Source organism: Aythya marila (genome assembly GCF_965140915.1).
Source record: "Aythya marila genome assembly, chromosome: 1".
Taxonomy (NCBI): domain Eukaryota; kingdom Metazoa; phylum Chordata; class Aves; order Anseriformes; family Anatidae; genus Aythya; species Aythya marila.
The window spans coordinates 154397007-154416819 of NC_139042.1; the positions used below are offsets into that span (position 1 = coordinate 154397007).

At 35.2% G+C, this 19813-nt stretch overlaps 1 protein-coding gene across 1 annotated transcript in view; it reads right to left on the reverse strand.

Annotated features, from left to right (window-relative positions):
* Positions 1–19813, reverse strand: part of PPFIA2 (PTPRF interacting protein alpha 2) — a 325682-nt gene that overhangs the window by 37846 nt on the left and 268023 nt on the right. Inside the window, exons 11-21 of the mRNA XM_082777242.1 lie at positions 17612–17698; positions 17099–17182; positions 16610–16741; positions 15582–15644; positions 13740–13831; positions 8997–9132; positions 8292–8512; positions 5488–5725; positions 2693–2722; positions 1699–1829; positions 1029–1183 (exon numbers count right to left, since the gene is read on the reverse strand). Of these exons, the coding sequence (XP_082633368.1) occupies positions 1029–1183; positions 1699–1829; positions 2693–2722; positions 5488–5725; positions 8292–8512; positions 8997–9132; positions 13740–13831; positions 15582–15644; positions 16610–16741; positions 17099–17182; positions 17612–17698 (1369 nt within the window). The remainder of the gene's footprint in view (positions 1–1028; positions 1184–1698; positions 1830–2692; positions 2723–5487; positions 5726–8291; positions 8513–8996; positions 9133–13739; positions 13832–15581; positions 15645–16609; positions 16742–17098; positions 17183–17611; positions 17699–19813) is intronic.

The following is a 19813-nucleotide window of genomic DNA, read 5'->3' on the forward strand; positions in this document are numbered from 1 at the left end:
GTATCATATATTAATATGAATTTAGGTGGTATTATTATTTTTATATTTTAATTTATTATTATTTCAGGCCTATGCATCACTTAAGCATTTACACTTACTGCAAACCTTTAAAAATTTTTGTAGGTGTTATATGGTCAACATGCCAATAAAAATTTAGTGCCTCACAAAGCTGTACTCTGACATTTTTGTGACTAGAAAAGAGATATTATTTCTATTTTATTTTACTAAATTTATGTCTGTGTGGCATGCACCTGTACGCTAATCTTAATCTAGCTAAATCAGATAGCCTAGCAATACAGACTGCAGCTAAAGATCAGGGTACATAAACTATGAGCCTGTGCCTTAACTGTGACTTAACTTTCCATTGTTTTTTCTACCTAAATGAAGTTAAATACCTGTTAAATAAAGTTGAGGCATGACTGTTTTTTGCATTTGGTGTGGACATATCTCATGAAACATCACAGAAGAAAAATTTTGCTAGGCATGAATTAGACAAAGATCTTGGCTAGGGAAAAGGGCAAAAAGAAATAGGAGGAAAACAAGGTATTGCCATAGGCAGCATAGCTAATTGCAAAAGTACAGGGAGGACAGCAGTGAAAGGCACTAGCAGATATCTATTGACACACTGCAGTGAGAAAGGCAACTACACCTGCAAGGATTTTCCATATCACATACTTACACCCCTTAGAGTAGAGTGTATACTTAATTCTCTCTTATCTCCTCTTTATGTTTGATTATTTGAGAATACTCAGTCTAATTCAAGAAAGTAGCGAAGCGGCAGGCTCAATCAAGAGGGTAGTAGTTTGTAATTTGTGCTAGTAATTTGTGTCAGAAGTCTTCTTTCATTTGTGTTACAGTTATAGCAAACTCCTGACATATAATTAATGATAACAATGGAGTCTAATGGGAAGGTTCTGCCAGAGTAAAGAGAACAAAAAGCAATTTGGAAAACTGAAAAGAAGCAAAAATTAGAAATGGAAAAATGACTGTGAAGTGGTAACCTTGACTTGGTACCACAAATTTCTTACTCAGCTGTCCAAGTCGAGCCTTCTCTTTTTTACCAAACAAGCGTCCTATTGAGGACTTGATTCCTTTCTTCTTGGGAGCTTTGTGCAGGGAGTCCTGACTGCTATTGACACTGCCAAGACCAATGCTTTCCGGCTCCAATGAAGCAGGCAAACTACTATGAGTGATAATAAAGAAATAGAACAGATAACAAGTTGTTATTATTATTATTTAATTTTATTTTCTTCTGAGCAGCTCTGCAAACAAATGAATTGGTTATAATTTAGTAACAATTTTTCCACAAATGAAATTAATAATCACATCTTGCTCCTTAAGTGATCTAGTAATATGTAGAGCAATATGAGACTGGAAATAAATATTTTTAATTTGCTAAGAACTGATGACAAATACAGGATATTCCTCATATTTGTCTTTCTAGGATTTGCAGGATCACTACTTCTAGTAGTGATCAAAACTACACCTTAAAACAGAAATATCTAGCATTTGTTTTAGCACTGACAAATATCGTCAAGGTCACATAAGAGATAAAGGCAAAGGTTTCTTTCATGGTACAGGAAAAAATTACCAAGAAGAAACATGAAGAGATAAGGACATTTTAGGGTAAACAACATGATTTGAAGAGAGTATTATGTGGTAAAAGTGTTGCACTGATGCATGGTATGGATATCTTACCTTCTGGCATCGTTGTGGTACGAAGAAGGAAGGGTATGTGTCATTCTAATAGCTCTGGGTGTTGGAGGAGGAGAAGTTTCACATTTGATTGTGGCTTTATCTTCACGCCCATCTTCTTCAACTACTGCAATCTGGGGGATAGATACTACATTGAGAGCCAAATGGCTTTTCATGAATTTTTCAACATACATCTCACAAATTTGTCAATTGAACTGAAGCATGTTTGGATTCAAGGGCAGTTTTTTTTTTTTTTTTTTTTTTTTTTTTTTTTTTGAGCAAATTGTAGGGATTCTTATTGTTTATAAAGACATTGGGAAATAACAAAATTGTCTAAACATGGCCACTTGAAATACATATTTGAAAGGACAGAGAGTACACTTGGAGACAAAATTAATTTCTTTTATCCCAAATGGGTTAATCCAGTAAAGGTCTAAACATGAAAATAACCTTATGCATGAGCAGGCCTCTTTCATTAAGCAGGATTATTCATGTAAACAAAATTCTCAGGGAAGTAAGGGAGAAGGTAAATATATAAACAAGACTACTCCCTCTGCAGCTTGTTAAGTGAATGGTCAGAGTACTTGAAAGTAAACATGAAAAAAGGAGTTTTGTCACAACAAATAATAATTTAATTTGAATACTGTCTCCTCTCATGTAAAGATAATTACCATATTCAGATCCAGTTCTGCAAATACCTTTATATTGCTCCGCAAGATTTCAAGCAATCTGACTGTGTGCCCACACTTTGCTTTTAACTGTATCTCCTTTAAGTGTATTCTGTAGAGGCTACTGCAAATATCACTACTGGGCCTTGATTCTTGGAGTAGCAGTGACCCCTGCAAGCCTTTCAAAGTAGTCTTAAAATGACTACGTTCAAGTATTGGATGAAAAGTAGTGAAAGGGGTGCAGTGCCTGGGAAGGAACCCACTTATTTAAATAGCAGAGGAATATGGCAAAAGCACTCTCCCAAGCTTTTAAAAAGCCAGTATCATACCTTTCTCCGATGTTTCCTTAGATCGCTTGGCTTAAATTGGTGACAAAAGCAGCAACAACAAAAAGGAATGATTAATAAATCTTATTTGAGCATATCAATGCAACACACTTTTTCTTCTGACATTCAGAATCATGAAATAGATATTTAATTAATTTAGGACTTTAAATCAATATTTCAATTTAATAATAATTTATTAAAAATATTTTTATTTTAAATTTTATAATTTTTATTTACTTAATAATTTAATATTAATATATAATATGGCAATATTGTATACTGATTATAAATGTGGTGTCATAACGTAAGATAACCCTTTATAAATACACCATCTGTGAAAGCAGTTCTTTTTTCCCAAAGTTACAATCCCATTTCTTTTCATAAATTTAGCAAAGAATAGGATACTCCAAATTTATGACAGCAATTTTTAATTTTGGATTTTTCATATAAAACCTTACACTAACCCCATCCCCCCAAACATACATATATACATATATATATATATAACATATTTGCAGTTTTATATAATATTATAAACTAATAAGTGATTCACCGAGGATAAACCTAAAATATCAGCAAATACCACATCAGAAAAAGTGGTATCTCTCTCCAGTTACCCTGTCTTAATGAGCTTGGCATCTTTAGTCAATGAATACAAATTCACCTGTCTTCTGTACTGCAGCATTATTTGGTGGTAGAAATCTGATAGAATGTGCTTTGTTCAACCCCTTTTCATTTTTATTTTTTGTTAGACATCTCATTCATACAAACAGAGCTGAAGAAATTACAGAATGTTTCATTGCATAGACCTGAGATGTGGAAACTCCTGTGATACTGCTCCTCCAACCTACCCCTACCGGACCATTTGGTAACTTGGGCTCTAGAGACCACACTATTACTTAACTCTTCCCCAGCTCATGTATTCCCACTTGGAGGATGTCTGATAGTGTGCTGTGTCTGTCTCCAGACAGGAAGGTAATGAGATATTCAACATTCAACTCTTGCTAAAATAGTGCAGGGGCAGTGTACTGAAATGATCAATGTATGTGCTTTGTATGGTGTTACTTTTATGGTTTATGATATGTCAAGAGTCTGGCTGCAATTCATACATATGTATCTGAGTTTTAGTCCAGCTATAGCTGGATGCCAGTGAGGCCGTAGCAACATGAAATGTAGAGTCTATACTGCCATTTTGTATTTGAATCTGATGAACACACTGACTGTCTAAATCAAGGCAACTAGGCAGCACAGGTGCCAACTGAGAGGTCAATTTAATCATTGCCATTAATCTGTAGCCAAATTGTTTAGCTTAAACAGTGGGTAGAGTCAAACTGCATATTGAGGAAGGTGTTGCTTTGGTTAAGTGGGTGGCACCACGGCAGCCTGTACATCCACCTTCTCAACAATGGTTTTTACCACCACCAACTTAATTTCTGCTCTTCAGCAGTGGGAACACCAGGGAGAGAAAAAAGAAATGGTGCCTCAGTCTGTCACACCTGCCAGCCATGACCTCCTCTCACAATAAGAAGCTGCTGTCTTTAGTTCCCAAGAAGGCAGCAAATAGATTCATGTGAGTACAAGTACCTGTCAGTTTCCAGAAAGAGAACAGGGAAGGAATACTCAACTAGATGAAGATAGACAAAAAATTATACTCCCACCTGAGTAGGAGCCACATGGGGGATGAATAGCTGGGCTTCACTCTCAGCTGTTCTTAGCTAGGGAACCTTTTCAGCTAGGAGAGTTAATTTCTGCTTTCTGATTGAAATCAAAGCTCATTTCCCCTCTGCTGAGAGGCCCCATCAGTGGACACTTGTCTCCACATAGAACCATTGCTGCTGCTTCCCAGGAATGGACTGTAGGAGGACACTGATGATGTTCAGATTACCAGAGAAACAGCAAGAAATAAATGGGGTAACATGTATCCTATTCTCCTCGCTATATATCAGACATCATCAGAATGGGCTGCTTTGATTTTATTCTTAGTGCTTAAGTAGATGAATCCACTCAGGCTCTAAATTTCAGTTTGTAGCCCACACTGAACACCACACTCTGTCTGCTTTCTTATCAATATTAGAGTTGAACATCAGAATATGTTGACACATGCTACATTGACTTACATGACTATGGGCAGTTCCTTTTCATCTAGAACTAAAATTATTATTATTTTTTTTTTGAAAATCTCCTTTCAAATCAGAATAGACATATCTCAGAATGTGTATGTAAAGGTACAGTAATATTAGAATTTCTTTGCATGATAATTTGGTGTCTAGGTATTGCAAACTATTGGTAATGTTGAAATATACCAGTTAAATGAATTATTGGAAAAAAAGAAGCACCTATTTCATGTGCTTAATATACTGTCATGAAGAATACATACAAACTGGTACAAGTATGATGAGGTTTTAATGCCTGCTACACATTCCAGGAGGTTTAAACTTGCCAATAGCCCCACTGTGTAATAACTATATCACTTCAGAGCTTTTCATTACAAAACATTTTCCACATATATATGAACTACATTATTTATAATGATCTGTTCTGTTTCTTATTATTTCCACTGCCTTTGTGCTGAATGCCCTTGATCCTCAGATCAGGATGTCCCTGGTGAATCACGTAGTGCTCAGAAAACACAATAGCAAAAAAAAAATAAAAAAAAAATCACAGATGTCCATATTCTAAGGAATTTACTACCTGTTCATATGACAGAGAGGCAAATATAGAATTAGAGAGATGAGCCATCAGTGAAAAGATGATGCTAGAAATATCACACCTAAAATGGGCATCACAGAGGTTCTTACCAGTGTCATTACCCCCATTCTGTCCATCTCCCTTGCTGGACTGCGAGGTGTGAGTTTAGGAGTTGAGTGTCCACTGGGAGGAGATGAGCTCGCAAGTGATGATGCCGTCACTGAGCCAGTAATGGATGTACCTTGGTGGACTCTGGCTAGGTTTAAGCCTTCCAGGCTCACGCTGGCCACTCTATTCTCTATCTCTTCAGCACGCAGTTCTGTTGACTCTTTTTCTTCTTGGATTAACCTTGTGAAATAAAAGAACATGGTTCAACTTAGGCCAGAATTAGTACTCTAAAGGCATTCTCCGATTCTGAAAGCAAATTTTTCTTCCTTGGTACTTATCATTGTCTCACATATGCACAGAGACTCACATTGGCATACAATATATATGTACAACAGAGGTTATATATGCCCACTACTGACTGTATTTTTAATTTCTTATTATAATTTCTTCCTGTGTTTCTGCATACGCCCAAAAAATCCTAAAAAATAACTAAAAAATACTTTGTTTCAAAGGAGATCCAAAAGAAAAAAAAAAAACAACAAATCAAACATGAGTTTCATAGATCAACCCCAAAATAATATTGAAAAGGGTGTTTTTAATCACCAGAATTACAAAGTCCTTTTTCTTAATTCCTCTACCCTCAAAAACAATTGAAAGAATCTGCCCAACAATACCACTTGATGTATGACATGTCAGAAAGACTACTTTCTTTGCAAATGAGAAAGTGCAGGAGAGGGGGAGCTAACAATCTGATTTACCATAGAAAAATAATTCCACTCTTAAGTTGGTTTCATCTGATTTTCTGTTATTAAAGCATAAACACAAATTCAAAGTCAAATGAAATTGGGCCTTAGAGAAGGGAATTGCTAGGATAATCCACATTAAAAACAAACAAACAAAAAAAAACCAAGAAAACATGCAAAACAATTTATGTTTCATCCCTACAAACTGATGAAAAAATTAAAGTTTCTGAAGTATTATGTTTTTAAGTGATTTTTGTTATAATAGCTCTTATTGGCGACAAATACTAGTTTCTTCGACATACAAAGCTTCAACAGGATCTTTCCACTGGATTCTTTAGTGTTGCTTAGATGTACTTTGCTCATAAACCCACATTAGAAGGAATCTATTTATGCAAATAAGAGGGAAAAGGATGAGAGATCTAAGTAAAATGACAAAATATGAAGCCTGGAGATGTTGAATCTGTGAAGCAGGCTTGCTTTTTTAGTTATGGTAATAAAAGCCTATATACCAGTATAAGCTTATCTGTAGGGGAAATAAACTCTCACACAAGCTCCAGCAAAAAAGGCTTTTTCTTCCTTTTTCTTCCTTTCATCACATAAAACTGTACCTACCACCTAAGTCAAGATCCTCTGTTTAATAAAACAATGATCTGACTCAAGATGGAACAAATAATATCTATGTTACCTTTACGTGCAATTCTTTGTCAAAATATTTTATAGTATTATGTAGTTAGAATCACAGAATGGTTTGGGCTGGAAGGGACCTCAAAGGTATCTAGTTCCAACCCCCCTGCCATAGGCAGGGACACCACACACTAGACCAGGTTGCTAATTACTTGTTAAATTTTTAACATGTTAATATCTTTAAAACTTATATACATGTATTTGTTGAATCTACAGCTTCCTGAATTGGTCACAGTGCTGACTTTGTAATAATAAAAATTACGGATAAAGTTCTCTTCTACACATGCTCTAAATACACTGTTTTAACGAGACTTAGCCTCCCAACAACAAAATTTCTCTCTACATTTCTTTCTTGATAGGTGCAATAAAGGATGGGATAAAATCCCATCTGAATGAAGAAATTCTGGGAGTAGTGAAAACTGAAAGCTGTAGATCTATAACAAAAAGTCTCCCTTGGAATGCAAAAGTTATTCAAATTCCACAAATTTCAGTAAAGTTTTGTCTTTAAAGATACCTTGCTCAAAGAAAATTTGAGATCTGGTAGAAGGTAATCTGGTTTTGATTATATTTCTAAACATACTTTTTCGGTCTATAAAATTACCTGAAAGTGACTAATACATTTAGTAACATCATCATCTCCTTCTACAGAAATGAGAGGATGCTTTTGACATACCAGCTTTTTAAAGGTTATCTTACACATGAAAAACACGTAAGAATGTTTTCAGCTTAAAACATGGTTTCGTTTATAAAAACTACTTTATTAAGGTAGTTTGGATTCTCTATCACTCCATTACATTTGCACAGAATTTAGCAAGGCATATTCATTTCACTGCCTATTTCCAAGAGTTATAAGTCAACTTTGGAGCATGCAAAAAAATAAATCACATTCTGTGGTTCCGTACAAAATCAAAACCATGTCTTGGAAACATGGATTCTATTAGATGTAACATAGGAATGATCACCAGAAGAAACCATGAACAGCACTGAAGCAAAGTATTTCAGATAGGAGGTCATTAGTGAGCAGGTAGAGGTATGCAGAACAGGGTAAAAAACAAAAATATGAAAAGAGGACTATGGAGGGAGATTTGTCAAATGTGACAAGTGTTATTATTGTATTTCTTTTCAATTGTCAAGCAGTTCTCTATATGAAACATTTTTTGAAAGTAAACTTTTTTTTTCTTGGTGTGTGGTTGGGAATTGAAGAAAACAATATTACTTTCACACAACAAACACTCTCATAGGAAAAGCAGACACATTACCAATCCTTTAAATGTACAAGTGGTCCCCTAATCATTATGAATGGTATCTGAACTTATGCACTGAAGACACCTTAAAGCTGTAAAGAAGAACACCACCACAGCTGGTTCAAGGTTACATACCTGATTTCTTTATTGATTGCATCTAGCTGTTCCTGAAGCATCATGGCCAGAGTCTGGGCATCGGAATGGCCACTTGGTGACAGGAGGTCCATGGAGCTGAAAAGTGTTTCTCTATCATCATCATCAATGTCAGACATTTCAGTGTCACTTTCAAATGGATGGCTGCTCAAAACGCCAATCTGCTGTGTCCTATTCCACTCATGATCTCCAAGTGATTTTACCTAACCAAGAATTAGGATATATACGGCTTATTCCATGGAAAATAATTGCAAAGCTGAACTATAAAATGGGAAAGGAAAGCAACTAACATTTAAGAATACTTATTCAATGATTAATTCTCTGTTAATACTTGCAGTATTACAGCAAGAAGGCATTTGGCATTGCAGAGGATGTAAAGTATTTTCACACAATTTCTAATGCTGTGTAAAGTTAATTCTTAGGAAAAACTATGAAGATATTGAGAAAAGACAGATAATCAAGCATGTTTGAACTCTGATGTCTGATTTCAATGTTTTCTGCCTTCATTTTAGTACAATACTCATATCTGAGTATATAAACATTAAAAAAAAAAACAAAACACCAAAAAACTTGGTGCATATATGTAAGTATTCATTTATTTATTCTGGAAATACACAAACCAAAAGCTTATTAACTTGAAAAACATGCTCTTATTAGGAAATATATGAAAAGAAATTGGGGATTAACCTTTGGTTCATCTCTGCGTACTCCCATCCGTCCCCTCCTAGGTCGCCTTATCACTTTAGTTGACCGATAGTCAGACTGGCTATCAACCAGTGAGCCCACAGAATACCTCAACTCTGTTGATGAGTCAAGGTGAGGCCTGAAAAAAAGAGTCAAAGAAATAGACTGAGTGACTAAATGCAGTAATTATAGTGGTAGTAATAATAACAAAAACAACAATCCAATGACCAGTCGAGGAACACGGATTTTTTTTAATAAACAAGTTATGTGAGTTATATTACTATGTGGATTATATTATTATTGTCTGACAAATTTGGTGACCTGAAAAATTTCATGGCCTTCTACAATGGGGTTACAGCATGGATGGATAAGTGAAGAGCAACTGACATCAAATACCAAAGACTTGTGCAAAGTCTTTGATACTGTTCTGCATGACATCCTTGTCTCTAAATTGGAGAGACATGGATTTGATGGATGGACCACTCAGTGGGTAAGGAATTGGCTGGATAGTCACTCTCAAAGAGCTGTGGTCAACAGCTCAATATCCAAGTGGAAACCAGTGACAGGTAGTGTTCTTCAGGGGTTGATACTGGACCAGCACTGGTTAATATCTTTGTCAGTGACACGGACGATGGGACTGAGTTCACCCACAGCAAGTTTGCTGACAACATCAAACTGTGTGGTGTGGTCAACATGCTGGAAGGAAGGGATGCAGAGGGTCCTGGAAAGGCTTGAGAAGTGGGTCCATGCAAACTTCTTGAAGTTCAATAAGGCAAAGTGCAAGGTCCTACACCTGGGTTGGGATAATCCCAAGCACAGATAGAGGTTGGGTGGAGAATGGGTTGAGAGCAGCCCTAAGGAGGATGACCTGGGGGCGCTGGTGAATGAAAAGCTCAACTTGAGTCAGCAACATGCACTTGCAGCCCAGAAAGCCAACCTTATCTTGGGCTTCATCAAAAAGAGTGTGGTCAAGGGAGGTGATTGTCCCCCTAGTCTGCTCTTGTTAGATCCCCATCTGCAGCACTGCATTCAGCTCTAGGGTCCCTAATATAAGAAGGATGGGCCCAGAAGAGGTCACAAAGATGATCAAAGGTCTGGAGCACCACTCCTGTGAAGAGAGGCTAAGAGAGTTGGGGTCATTCAGTCTGGAGAAGAGAAGGCTCCAGGGAGACCTTACAGCTGCCTTCCAGTACCTAAAGGGGGCCTACAGGAAAGCTGGAGAGGGACTCTTTGTTAGGAAGTGTAATGATAGGACAAGGGGTAGAGGTTTTAAACTAAAAGAGGCTATATTCATGTTAGATATAAGGAATAAATTCTTCACTATAAGGGTGGTGAGGCTCTGGTTGCCCAGAGAAGTTGTGGATGCCCCATCCATGGAAGCGTTCAAGGAGAGGTCGGATGGGGCTTTGAGCAACCTGGTATAGTTGAAAGTGTCCCTGCCCATGGCAGGAATTATATAATCTTTAACGTCCCTTCCAACTTAAACCATTCTATGATTCTATGTATCAGAGAATAAATGGCAAAAACATATCACAAAAATCAAAACAAAAACGTGAGAAGTTGAAATCTTATTATAAGAAAATTATAAGATCTTACTAGAAAATTAAGGTAGAAAACAAGCAGAATTTAGGACAAGACAGTTAGCAGAACTGGCTGCTGAATATATTGTCCTGTACACTTTTCTTCTACTACTTCCCTGAATAAAGATGCTTGAGGTTACTGTAAGAAAGATACGTGTTCAAGAGTGAGTTTATCTATAACACATTCTTACAGTTCAGCATTATAAAAATATTAGTAAATAAAAATATTAGTGAACTGCCCTGTGATACATAGCATAGTTTATGAATGATTTATGTTTATTTGATGATACTTTTGAGAAATTTAACTGGTATGAGGGATGCAACCTAAGAACAAGTACCAAGACATTTTCCATAAAAATATATTCAAGACATGACTATGGTTTTGAAAACAGAAGCTCTGTTTCCAACAAGAAGAATAGCCCATACTTCAGAAATATTCTGGAATAACGATAGTTGACCCCAAATTTTTCCTGTAGTCCTGTTAAGTCTTGGGATGTTGTGGTGAGGCATATACTCGATGACGTCAGCATATCTTTTCTTTTCTGAAGATAGCGGTCACTGGCCTTTCTGTCCTCGATAAAATAGCAGCAGTAAGAATTCCCTACTTGGTGCTATTAGAAACGACCTGACTACGGATTGCATAGAAGATGCGGAAGAGCCAAGGATGTGTACACCATTTAAGCATTCAACCATAGCAGTGGAGACCTGTCAAATTTCTAGCTCTTAACATATAACCAATTTCCACATAAAAATATATGAATAGTATGCTCATAGTAGAAAAGTGAAGTGTAACAAATACTATACTAAACCAATCACATTTTTTTATAGTGACTCCTTAAATAAGCTTGACATTTCACTATAAGAGCATAAAATTAGTTTCATGTTCTACTTAAATTATTTATTTATTTTTTTAAACTTGGGAAAATATTTACAACTTACAAGGTTCACAGCAATGTTAATAATCAGTTTTGGGAAACAAAATAAGTTTTGTTCTTAAAACAATTTTCTCACTTGGGAAAGATGTTGGAGAAAGTGACAGCTTTAATCTTGGACATAAGAAAAGCTAAATGAAGGAAATCATTCACAAAAGCACATATATCTCTGCTGAAAAGAGCAGACTGTTTCCCTGGTCTCTTGTTCTGTATCTGTTTCTAAAAAGAGAGAATAAATCTTCTTTCCTTAAGAAGAACTTAATTTGAATTAAAAAATATTGGCACTTTGTAGCATTCATCTCAAATTTCACACACCATTTTAATTAAAAAAAAAAATAATAATCCAATGTTACAACTGTGGTACTATTAATTGATAAATGGCAAATGATAATTGATAAATTGATATGTGAAGATAGTGGAAAAACATGAAAACCTCTAGCAGCTACAGGGACTCCATGTACCTGCAGATACATACAGAGGACTACATTTTTTAGTAGGAAGCCCTCCACATCAGAGCAAGCAACAACAAACATGATTAACTATCTCTTCAGAAACACCAAATAGCAACCCCTTTGCCCTGAAATGGGTTACTTTATAGCCAAATAAAGGAACTTTGACAGAGCACATGGAGAAACTTAACTTACTGCCTGGTATTATAAATATTTTCACAAAGCTAAAATAATAATGGATGGATTTCAAGGGCTAACACCATTTGTTTGTTTTTTATAAATACTGCAAGAAAACAAATGAATATCTGGCACCGGAATACCTGAAATGTGAGCATGTGTCACAGAAATCAAACCAGAGATGTTAAAATTTCATGGACAGTGAACTTGTTTTAGAACTTTGGTTTTGGGTAGAGCACACATCTGAGTTCATACTGTTGTCATAAATGTTCTTTTTGGGCAGCTATCAGTCTACCTTCCCTTAGGCTTCCTATCATGGGGCTTCCATAATGTTGGGGGTGTGGGGGTAGGGAGAGTGGGGAGGGGAGGAGGATATTACCTTTTAAAGAATTCCTTACAACTTGTTTTTGTTGCTATACTAATAAGAAATCTTGATAACAATTGGGCTTGGGCTACAAATGTCTTAAACTCTTTATCTACATTGCCAGGCAATAATCTTTTGATTCATTTTGTTTTAAATCTATCTGTATGTCTCTCCCCTCTGATGTTGTAAACCTATTAGGGCAATGAGTCTTTTCTAAGTTTGTACAATATTTGCTGTAATAGATCTTTGCTTTGATAACATACTTAGTATGTACAGAGGTATATAAATACTTGGTACTTCTGTAGCAAGTTGGTAGATAATAAGAAACAACTCAGGTTCATTTCTGGCAGCAGATATTTATCTGCTGCCCAGCTTCATTATTATTCTTCTGAAAGAACAAACTCCTGCAAATACAGAACTGAATATGGACTGAGAAGGATAAGTATTTAATGCTGAAACTTCCCTGTTCCAGAGAGGGGGAAGTGTATTAGAAATGAAACACTACTCCAAATGTGTGGAGCCAGGAGCTGGACTTGATGATCCTTGCGGTTCTTTCCAACTCAGGATATTCTATGATTTTGTGAAAAATATTATTCCAAATGATAAAACAAGTTGAGGTTTAGGCATACATTTAGGCAAGAAGGGCTGCCTTTCTAGAATAATAAATTCATTTCAGCTGTTAGTCCAGTTTCTACAGTACATATCTCACTATTGTTCCCATATTGCTTTCCACCACAGAGACAATGTTCAATGCCCTGTCAGAACACTCTTACTGTCAGAACACTCTGAATATTGCCTTAATCTTTAGTTCATGTTTTGTGATCTTTTCCTATACATTAGGCAAAGCTGTGCTACTTCTTGCTAATAATAATAACAACAACAAAAAAATAAATATGGTCTTAAATATACTGAGCAGCTTTAGTATTAACAATGATGGTTACAACTTTGTTATTACAGAATCCTGAGAGAAAATGGGTATTTGGCTATGTTTTTAAAAACATTCCATAATTTCAAAGACTTTCCTTAATCAGAGTAATATTTCAGTGTATTCTCATTGCTATAAAGCCCCAGTTACCTATGAAAAAAGTGAAAAGCCACAGCAATAATCATTCCACAGATCCAACGTTTTTAAAGAAATACATGATTATATGTAGCCTGAATGCACTCTTGTTGTAAAGGCTTGACACTTATGTCTGTGTTCTCTTTCAATTCAAAGGGAGGAAACTTTTGTCATTAAATATTACCTTGACAATGTGGGTTCAATTAAAGAACCAGCCCTCAATTTCATTTGATCCAGTTCAGATCTCAGTTTCTCAATTTCTTCTGCAAGTCTTTCCTGGAAATCAGAAAATTAAGATATACTTGTGATCCAAAGTACTTTTAACTTTCTGAGATATTAACCTTACAAGGCTAAACAAGAAAGATAAATTACACTGAATGTAACACTGAGTAAAATAAGAAATAGCACTGAAGTCATTCAAGTCTATTGCTAGTATGACTTATGCATCAAGAGGAGATTGTACAGGTCTCCCTACCATTTTTCCATTATCTAGAAGTGATGACAGGACAGGTTCACACTGTCCTACTAAGCAGGCTTTATGTCAACCCATGAGCTTTACTTTTTTTCCCAGTTCTCTCCCCTGTCCCACTGTGGTGGAATGAGTGGATGGCTGTGTGGTGCTTAGCTGCCTGCCAGGTTAAAAGAAAACGAGAAAAAAAAAGGTATTCATAATTCAAGTTTAGATTCTGCGGAAGAAATTTGTGTTTCATTTGACACAGCTTTAAAAATGTCTTTTTTTGTCATGTAACTTGATGGTGAAGTATGATCCTGACTTTGTGACAGTTGAATCACCTTACAACCTTTGAGCCATCTGTAGTAAGACAGGAAGTATGTGGCAATAGAAAATAAAGAAAGGGCAATGTTGTTGTTGATAACACCTACACGTCTTATTTTGCAGAAGTCCTTCCCCTATTTTGCATTTCCTTCCCCTCTTCCTGCAGGAAGTTCCTCATCAAAATCACTCTTATAATTTGCAAAGACAAAACAAATGGTAGCGGAAAGACTACATCAATGCAGGCAAGTAGAGCAGTTGCTGGGGCATAATTACAAATGAGCAATCCAAATGGCAGTGAACAAACTACACCATGCAGTAGCACCATTACTGTACATTAGTAGCCATACTAGAGGAGTTGCTATAGCTTAGCAACTCCATTAAAATAAGTCCCAAATTTCTTGCTTAGATTCACAAGAAATCTGCAGCAGCCAAGAACCCAACCAATTTCACAAGATCCTTTTTGGGACTTTAATTTGAATGTTTCTCTGCCCTTCTACAAAGTTATCTGAATCTAGGTGAAAATGACAAATGATTTGAATAGATATTACTTTTGCTATTTTTCTCAAAGTAGTTGTTTTTAGATACAGAATTTTGTATTTATTTTAGTATTAAATGAAGCTATGCTTTTAAGATTCTTTTAAGTAGATTTAATATGCTATAAAAACACTCCTGTGAATGTGAAGACAGATACTGTATTTGTGTATCCTACTGCCCTCAAGGCAAGTATAACTTCAAAACTAAATCTTAACATTTGGATTGGAATAATATTTATAATTACTTTGACTGATTCACTAAACAGTATTAGGTGTTCATTTGCAATGAACTAAGAAAGCCCATTTTCAGTTATATTTAGCCTAATGCCAATGCTAAATGTTAAGAAGAATTGCATCAAAACAAGAAATTACATTCTTAACTATGAAAGTATAACCAGTTATACAATTCCTGTTAAACAAGACTTTTTTTTTTTTTTTTAACTTTCAGGTTTAAAACAGATAGAACAAAAATTACAGAGCCAGTAGAATCAATATGAATTTTAGTGTTGACTTCCCGAGGCTAGCATTTCAGCTATAAACTTAGCTCAGACGACTTGTTAGGGACCTTCATTGGCTAGTAAAGATCTTGGTGATTAAAGGAATTATCTTTAATACCAGGAAGATTTAACATGATATTTGGATAAGTAAATATACCATACGTCAAAAGAAAAAAAAATAATTTTGATAAAAACAGATAAAATCACATTATTTATAGTACCTTGTCATGTAAAGATTCTTCCAGATTTTTCCGGAAACTTTCAGATTCCTGAATCAAAACATTCTACAAACAAAATGAATAAAAATAAAGACAAAAGAGAAGAAAAATCAGGTAAATGTTGAATATCAGATATTGCCATATACATTTAACCTCTATACTCAAGATAGCAAATTTAAGTAAGAAATGAGTTTTCATATTCACTGGACTGTAAAATTAAAGTCCTTTACAGCTTCAATTTGAGTATATATTATATTTAAGACACCTTAAATTACCCAAACATGTATGAAGATGTTTTTTCAAGAACAGCAAGAAGTTTGTCATTTTCTTGAACTGAGCAACTGTGACATGCTTACACAGCTATTTTGTCCAGTTCTTCTTTTGGCAGACCTATTTCTTGCTTTGTTATGTCATTTTGTTTCAATGATATAAACCAGAAGTATATCCTGTGAAAGACTCTGAAGTAAAGATACTGAAAGATTTCCTTGGATCAAACTAAAGGTAGAAGAGGGAGGGATTAAGGAGGCTAAATAAAAAGATCTCACAATTTAAATTTTACAGGCTTGTTAAGTCACAGAGAGCTAGCACATCTCAAAATATCTGTAAATAACATTTCCTCTTTCTTCTGTGGTGACAGCATGTTATTCTTTACAGAGGAAGTGAGGTAAAATCAGCAAGCTAAAATTCAGGAATGACAGCACATCTGAGACCTGGCCATTCCTCAGTTGTAATCCCCTTTCTTTCACTGCCTTGTAATGCATTGTGGCCTATCATTTACCAGCTCTTCATCTGGCTCCCTGTTGACAAAACAGGGACTCATAATACCCAGAATGTCCAGTTTAGAATAGTCATGGAAAGGCTCTTGAGCTCATACACGAACTAGGAGTTGAATGTATAAATTAGACTTTATTTGCAGTCATATTTACTGTATACAAGATTAGTATGATACCTCCATCCTGATAAAAGTAGAATATGTTTTGTATGGGAAAATCTTTACTGAGATGAACTTTATTCTGCCCTTTGTACAGTACCTTTTCTTCAAGTGCTGCCATTCTCTCTTTTAAGTGTAGCTGCAGACGCTCATTGGATTCTGTCAAAAGTCTGTCTACAGTATCTGATAATCTTTTGTTATGCTCCTCATTCATTTTTTCTCTTTGCCTTGCCTTTGACATAGAATAGAAAAGACAGATTTGTAAGGTCCAAAATTAACCAGCATAGTCCTGTATCATTAAAAAGTAAAGATTTTATGGTAACTGAACACATGAACAATTCCACATGAATTTGATTACAGTTATTAACTAATGCACATTAATTTTTGTTTCAACAGAATACTTTGAAACCTGTGAGTGGGTGTAAACTAGTTTATTAAGGCAGTTGAATAAAATGGAAAGATGCTGCCATCACTGCTATAAATAAAACATTTACCAGTAGATCGATTTGTGTGCTGGAGTGCATAAGTAGTACTGTATTGACAAATTAAAAGAGGAAAAGCACCCAGAAGTTGTCTGCAATACACTTACCCTTTGAAGCTCCTGATTCTTCTCTTCAAGCTGAGCTTCTAAGTGTCTCATACGTTCTTCGATATTTCCATGTCTTTCTTCTGCCTGTAAAAAATAGAAAGACTCATTCTGTAATTTAAATGACTTTGCATGTCTTTATCTCAGTAAAGTTTAAACAAAACATAAAGCAAGCTACTACTAACTGCAAACTTAGTTTTCAGAAAAGAAACTATTTAAACAGGCAGCTGAACAGCATTGCTTGAAATGTGTCAGCTACAAAGGCCTGTTACATCCAAGCATCAGCAAAACATTGGAGTTATTTATGAGCAATGAAATCAGCCAAATGTAACATGCAGACTGTGCATGGTTTGAACACAAACCTGCCATCGTAAAATTGTAAGCTCCTGAAGCACTGAACTGCACGATGGTTGATTATCAATAAAATAATAATAATAAAATAAGTTAAAAAAAAAAAATGAAAACAAATCAAATGGATTCTATTTAGCAATAGAAAGTAAAGTCCAGTAGGACTACCTTCCTACGTATGGAGATCATTTCTTGTAGTTTAGCTTCCATAATATATTGATAATCATCAGATGAGGTAGAAGAGGTTGGATCAGACTAACAAGTCAAGGAAAAGGAGAGGGACAAAATTGAAAAATCAGAACTAAAGACACTGACACTGAACAGAACACAGCACAGAATGCTTAAAAGAAAAGTGTGACTGAAAATTTAATACTTTTAACTGACAGATTTTTAGGTGGAATAAACTACACTGATACTTGGTGGATATGATGCAGTTGATATGGAAAAACTGAAAAATAATGGAATGCTAAAAAGCTATCAACCTACACATGAAAGTCCAAGGTTAGTGATGGCTGGCTGATGACATATTACTATAGAGTGAATTCAAAGCAATACTGTCTAATCTAATGTTTTTTGGAATTATGGCAAACCAAACACCAGAATAGGACTCTGAGAGGCCAATGTCAGAAAGTCCTTTATTATTCTTCTATCATTTTCTAGGAATGAAAACAATGCAAAAATACTAATTAATGGATTGGTCAATTACAGAACTGTGCAATGTTATGTGTTACATTCCCTAATTTCTAGGAAATAGAAAGAACGTCAAAAGACAAAAAGCCAAGATTCAGTATTCCGTTTTAGAATACGCTGTGTAAGCCCTTCTATCCAAATAAACGATATGGTTTTCATCCCTTTGAAAGGATCCACCCTGGTGGATCCCTTTGCAAGATCAAGGTCATCAGATAAAAGAAGAACCTATAAATAAAAATTCATTAATAGGAGTGAAAAAAGTCATTACTGAATATAGAAATGGTAATCCATCCAAAGATTCATTACTACTTGTGACAGAAGTCGACCTTAATTAGGCCAACAGAACATGTTGCAGAACATGAATATTCATGTTATTGTCATATCAAACAAGCCTGTGTTATCATTCGAAATGAAAAAAAAATTAAAGAAATGCTATACTAGATTTGTTGCTATGGAAATAGGAATGTGCATAAGGCGTATAGGCAGTGCTACTGATGAAATTGAATTGTGAGCTTGTGACTGTCAAATGCTGAGTATTTCACTCCCTCAAATTTACCCTCTCAGAAAGAGATTCTGAACTCCATCTTTAGATAAGCAAAATTTAATACCAGCAATAAATAATTCTACAACTATATGTTTTAGCAAGACTATTTTTTCAGAGACTTCAGTCTATTGATGATTTGTCAGAATAATTAGAATAGATACCAACATAATTCCAGCTGTACATTGTAACTTGAAATTATACATAACTTAAATGTAGTAGTATTATCAGTACCAAAAGATCAGATAGAAAACGATGATCTTGAGTTATATAAACTGTAGTTTTTGATACAAAGACATTCTTTTAAAAATCCTACTTTTTATAAATACAATAATAAATCATAACTTTGAAGATCACTAACATTCCCTTTAAATTGCATATATTCACAAAACTCAGATACTTGCAAAATTTAAGGGGAAGTCAGTATACTTTGTAACTAAGCTCATTTAATAAGTGCCGTTATTGTTTTTGATCATGAACCAGGCCTACTGTTTATCTGGACTTGCTCATTATCTGAAACTACTCTGCCAATTTGTTATGACTCGGACCAGTGACAATCCCTTTATGATTTTCTTCATCTTATCTTTGAGTTTTACATATTAGTTTGTTTCAGCACAGAAGTGATAATGTGCTACTTCATTTCCCAAACTGGATAAATGGGAAGATAGGACTAAAAATGTTCAGTCCCTGAGGATACAAAAAAACGGGTCATGTTATCCCTTCCACGAAGTGCCCAAACTTCATCTCCACAGGAGGCAGACTTCTCCCCTTTTTGAGTCCTGACTGCACTTCTGGTTAAATGCCTTCCCTTAATACTTCTGCAAGGCCAGGAGAAGATTTGAAATCATCAAAGCTCTGAGTTGATGATGGAGAAGGCTTAAGGAATTCTACTTCTTTTGAAACTACTTTCACTGAGGGAGATATAAAATGAGTTTGAGGGTATTAGCCTACAAAATTAAACAACTTAGAAGCTTCATTAGCTGACTGAAAATTTTAAACATGTTACCTAATCTTGACTGCTTTTATATATTTAATTTCAGGTCTATACAATATGAAGATAATCAAATTAAAACCTCTAGGTTCAAATTAGATTTCATTTAAGACTCCTGATATGTGGGGCTATCTGTCATAAACTGTCC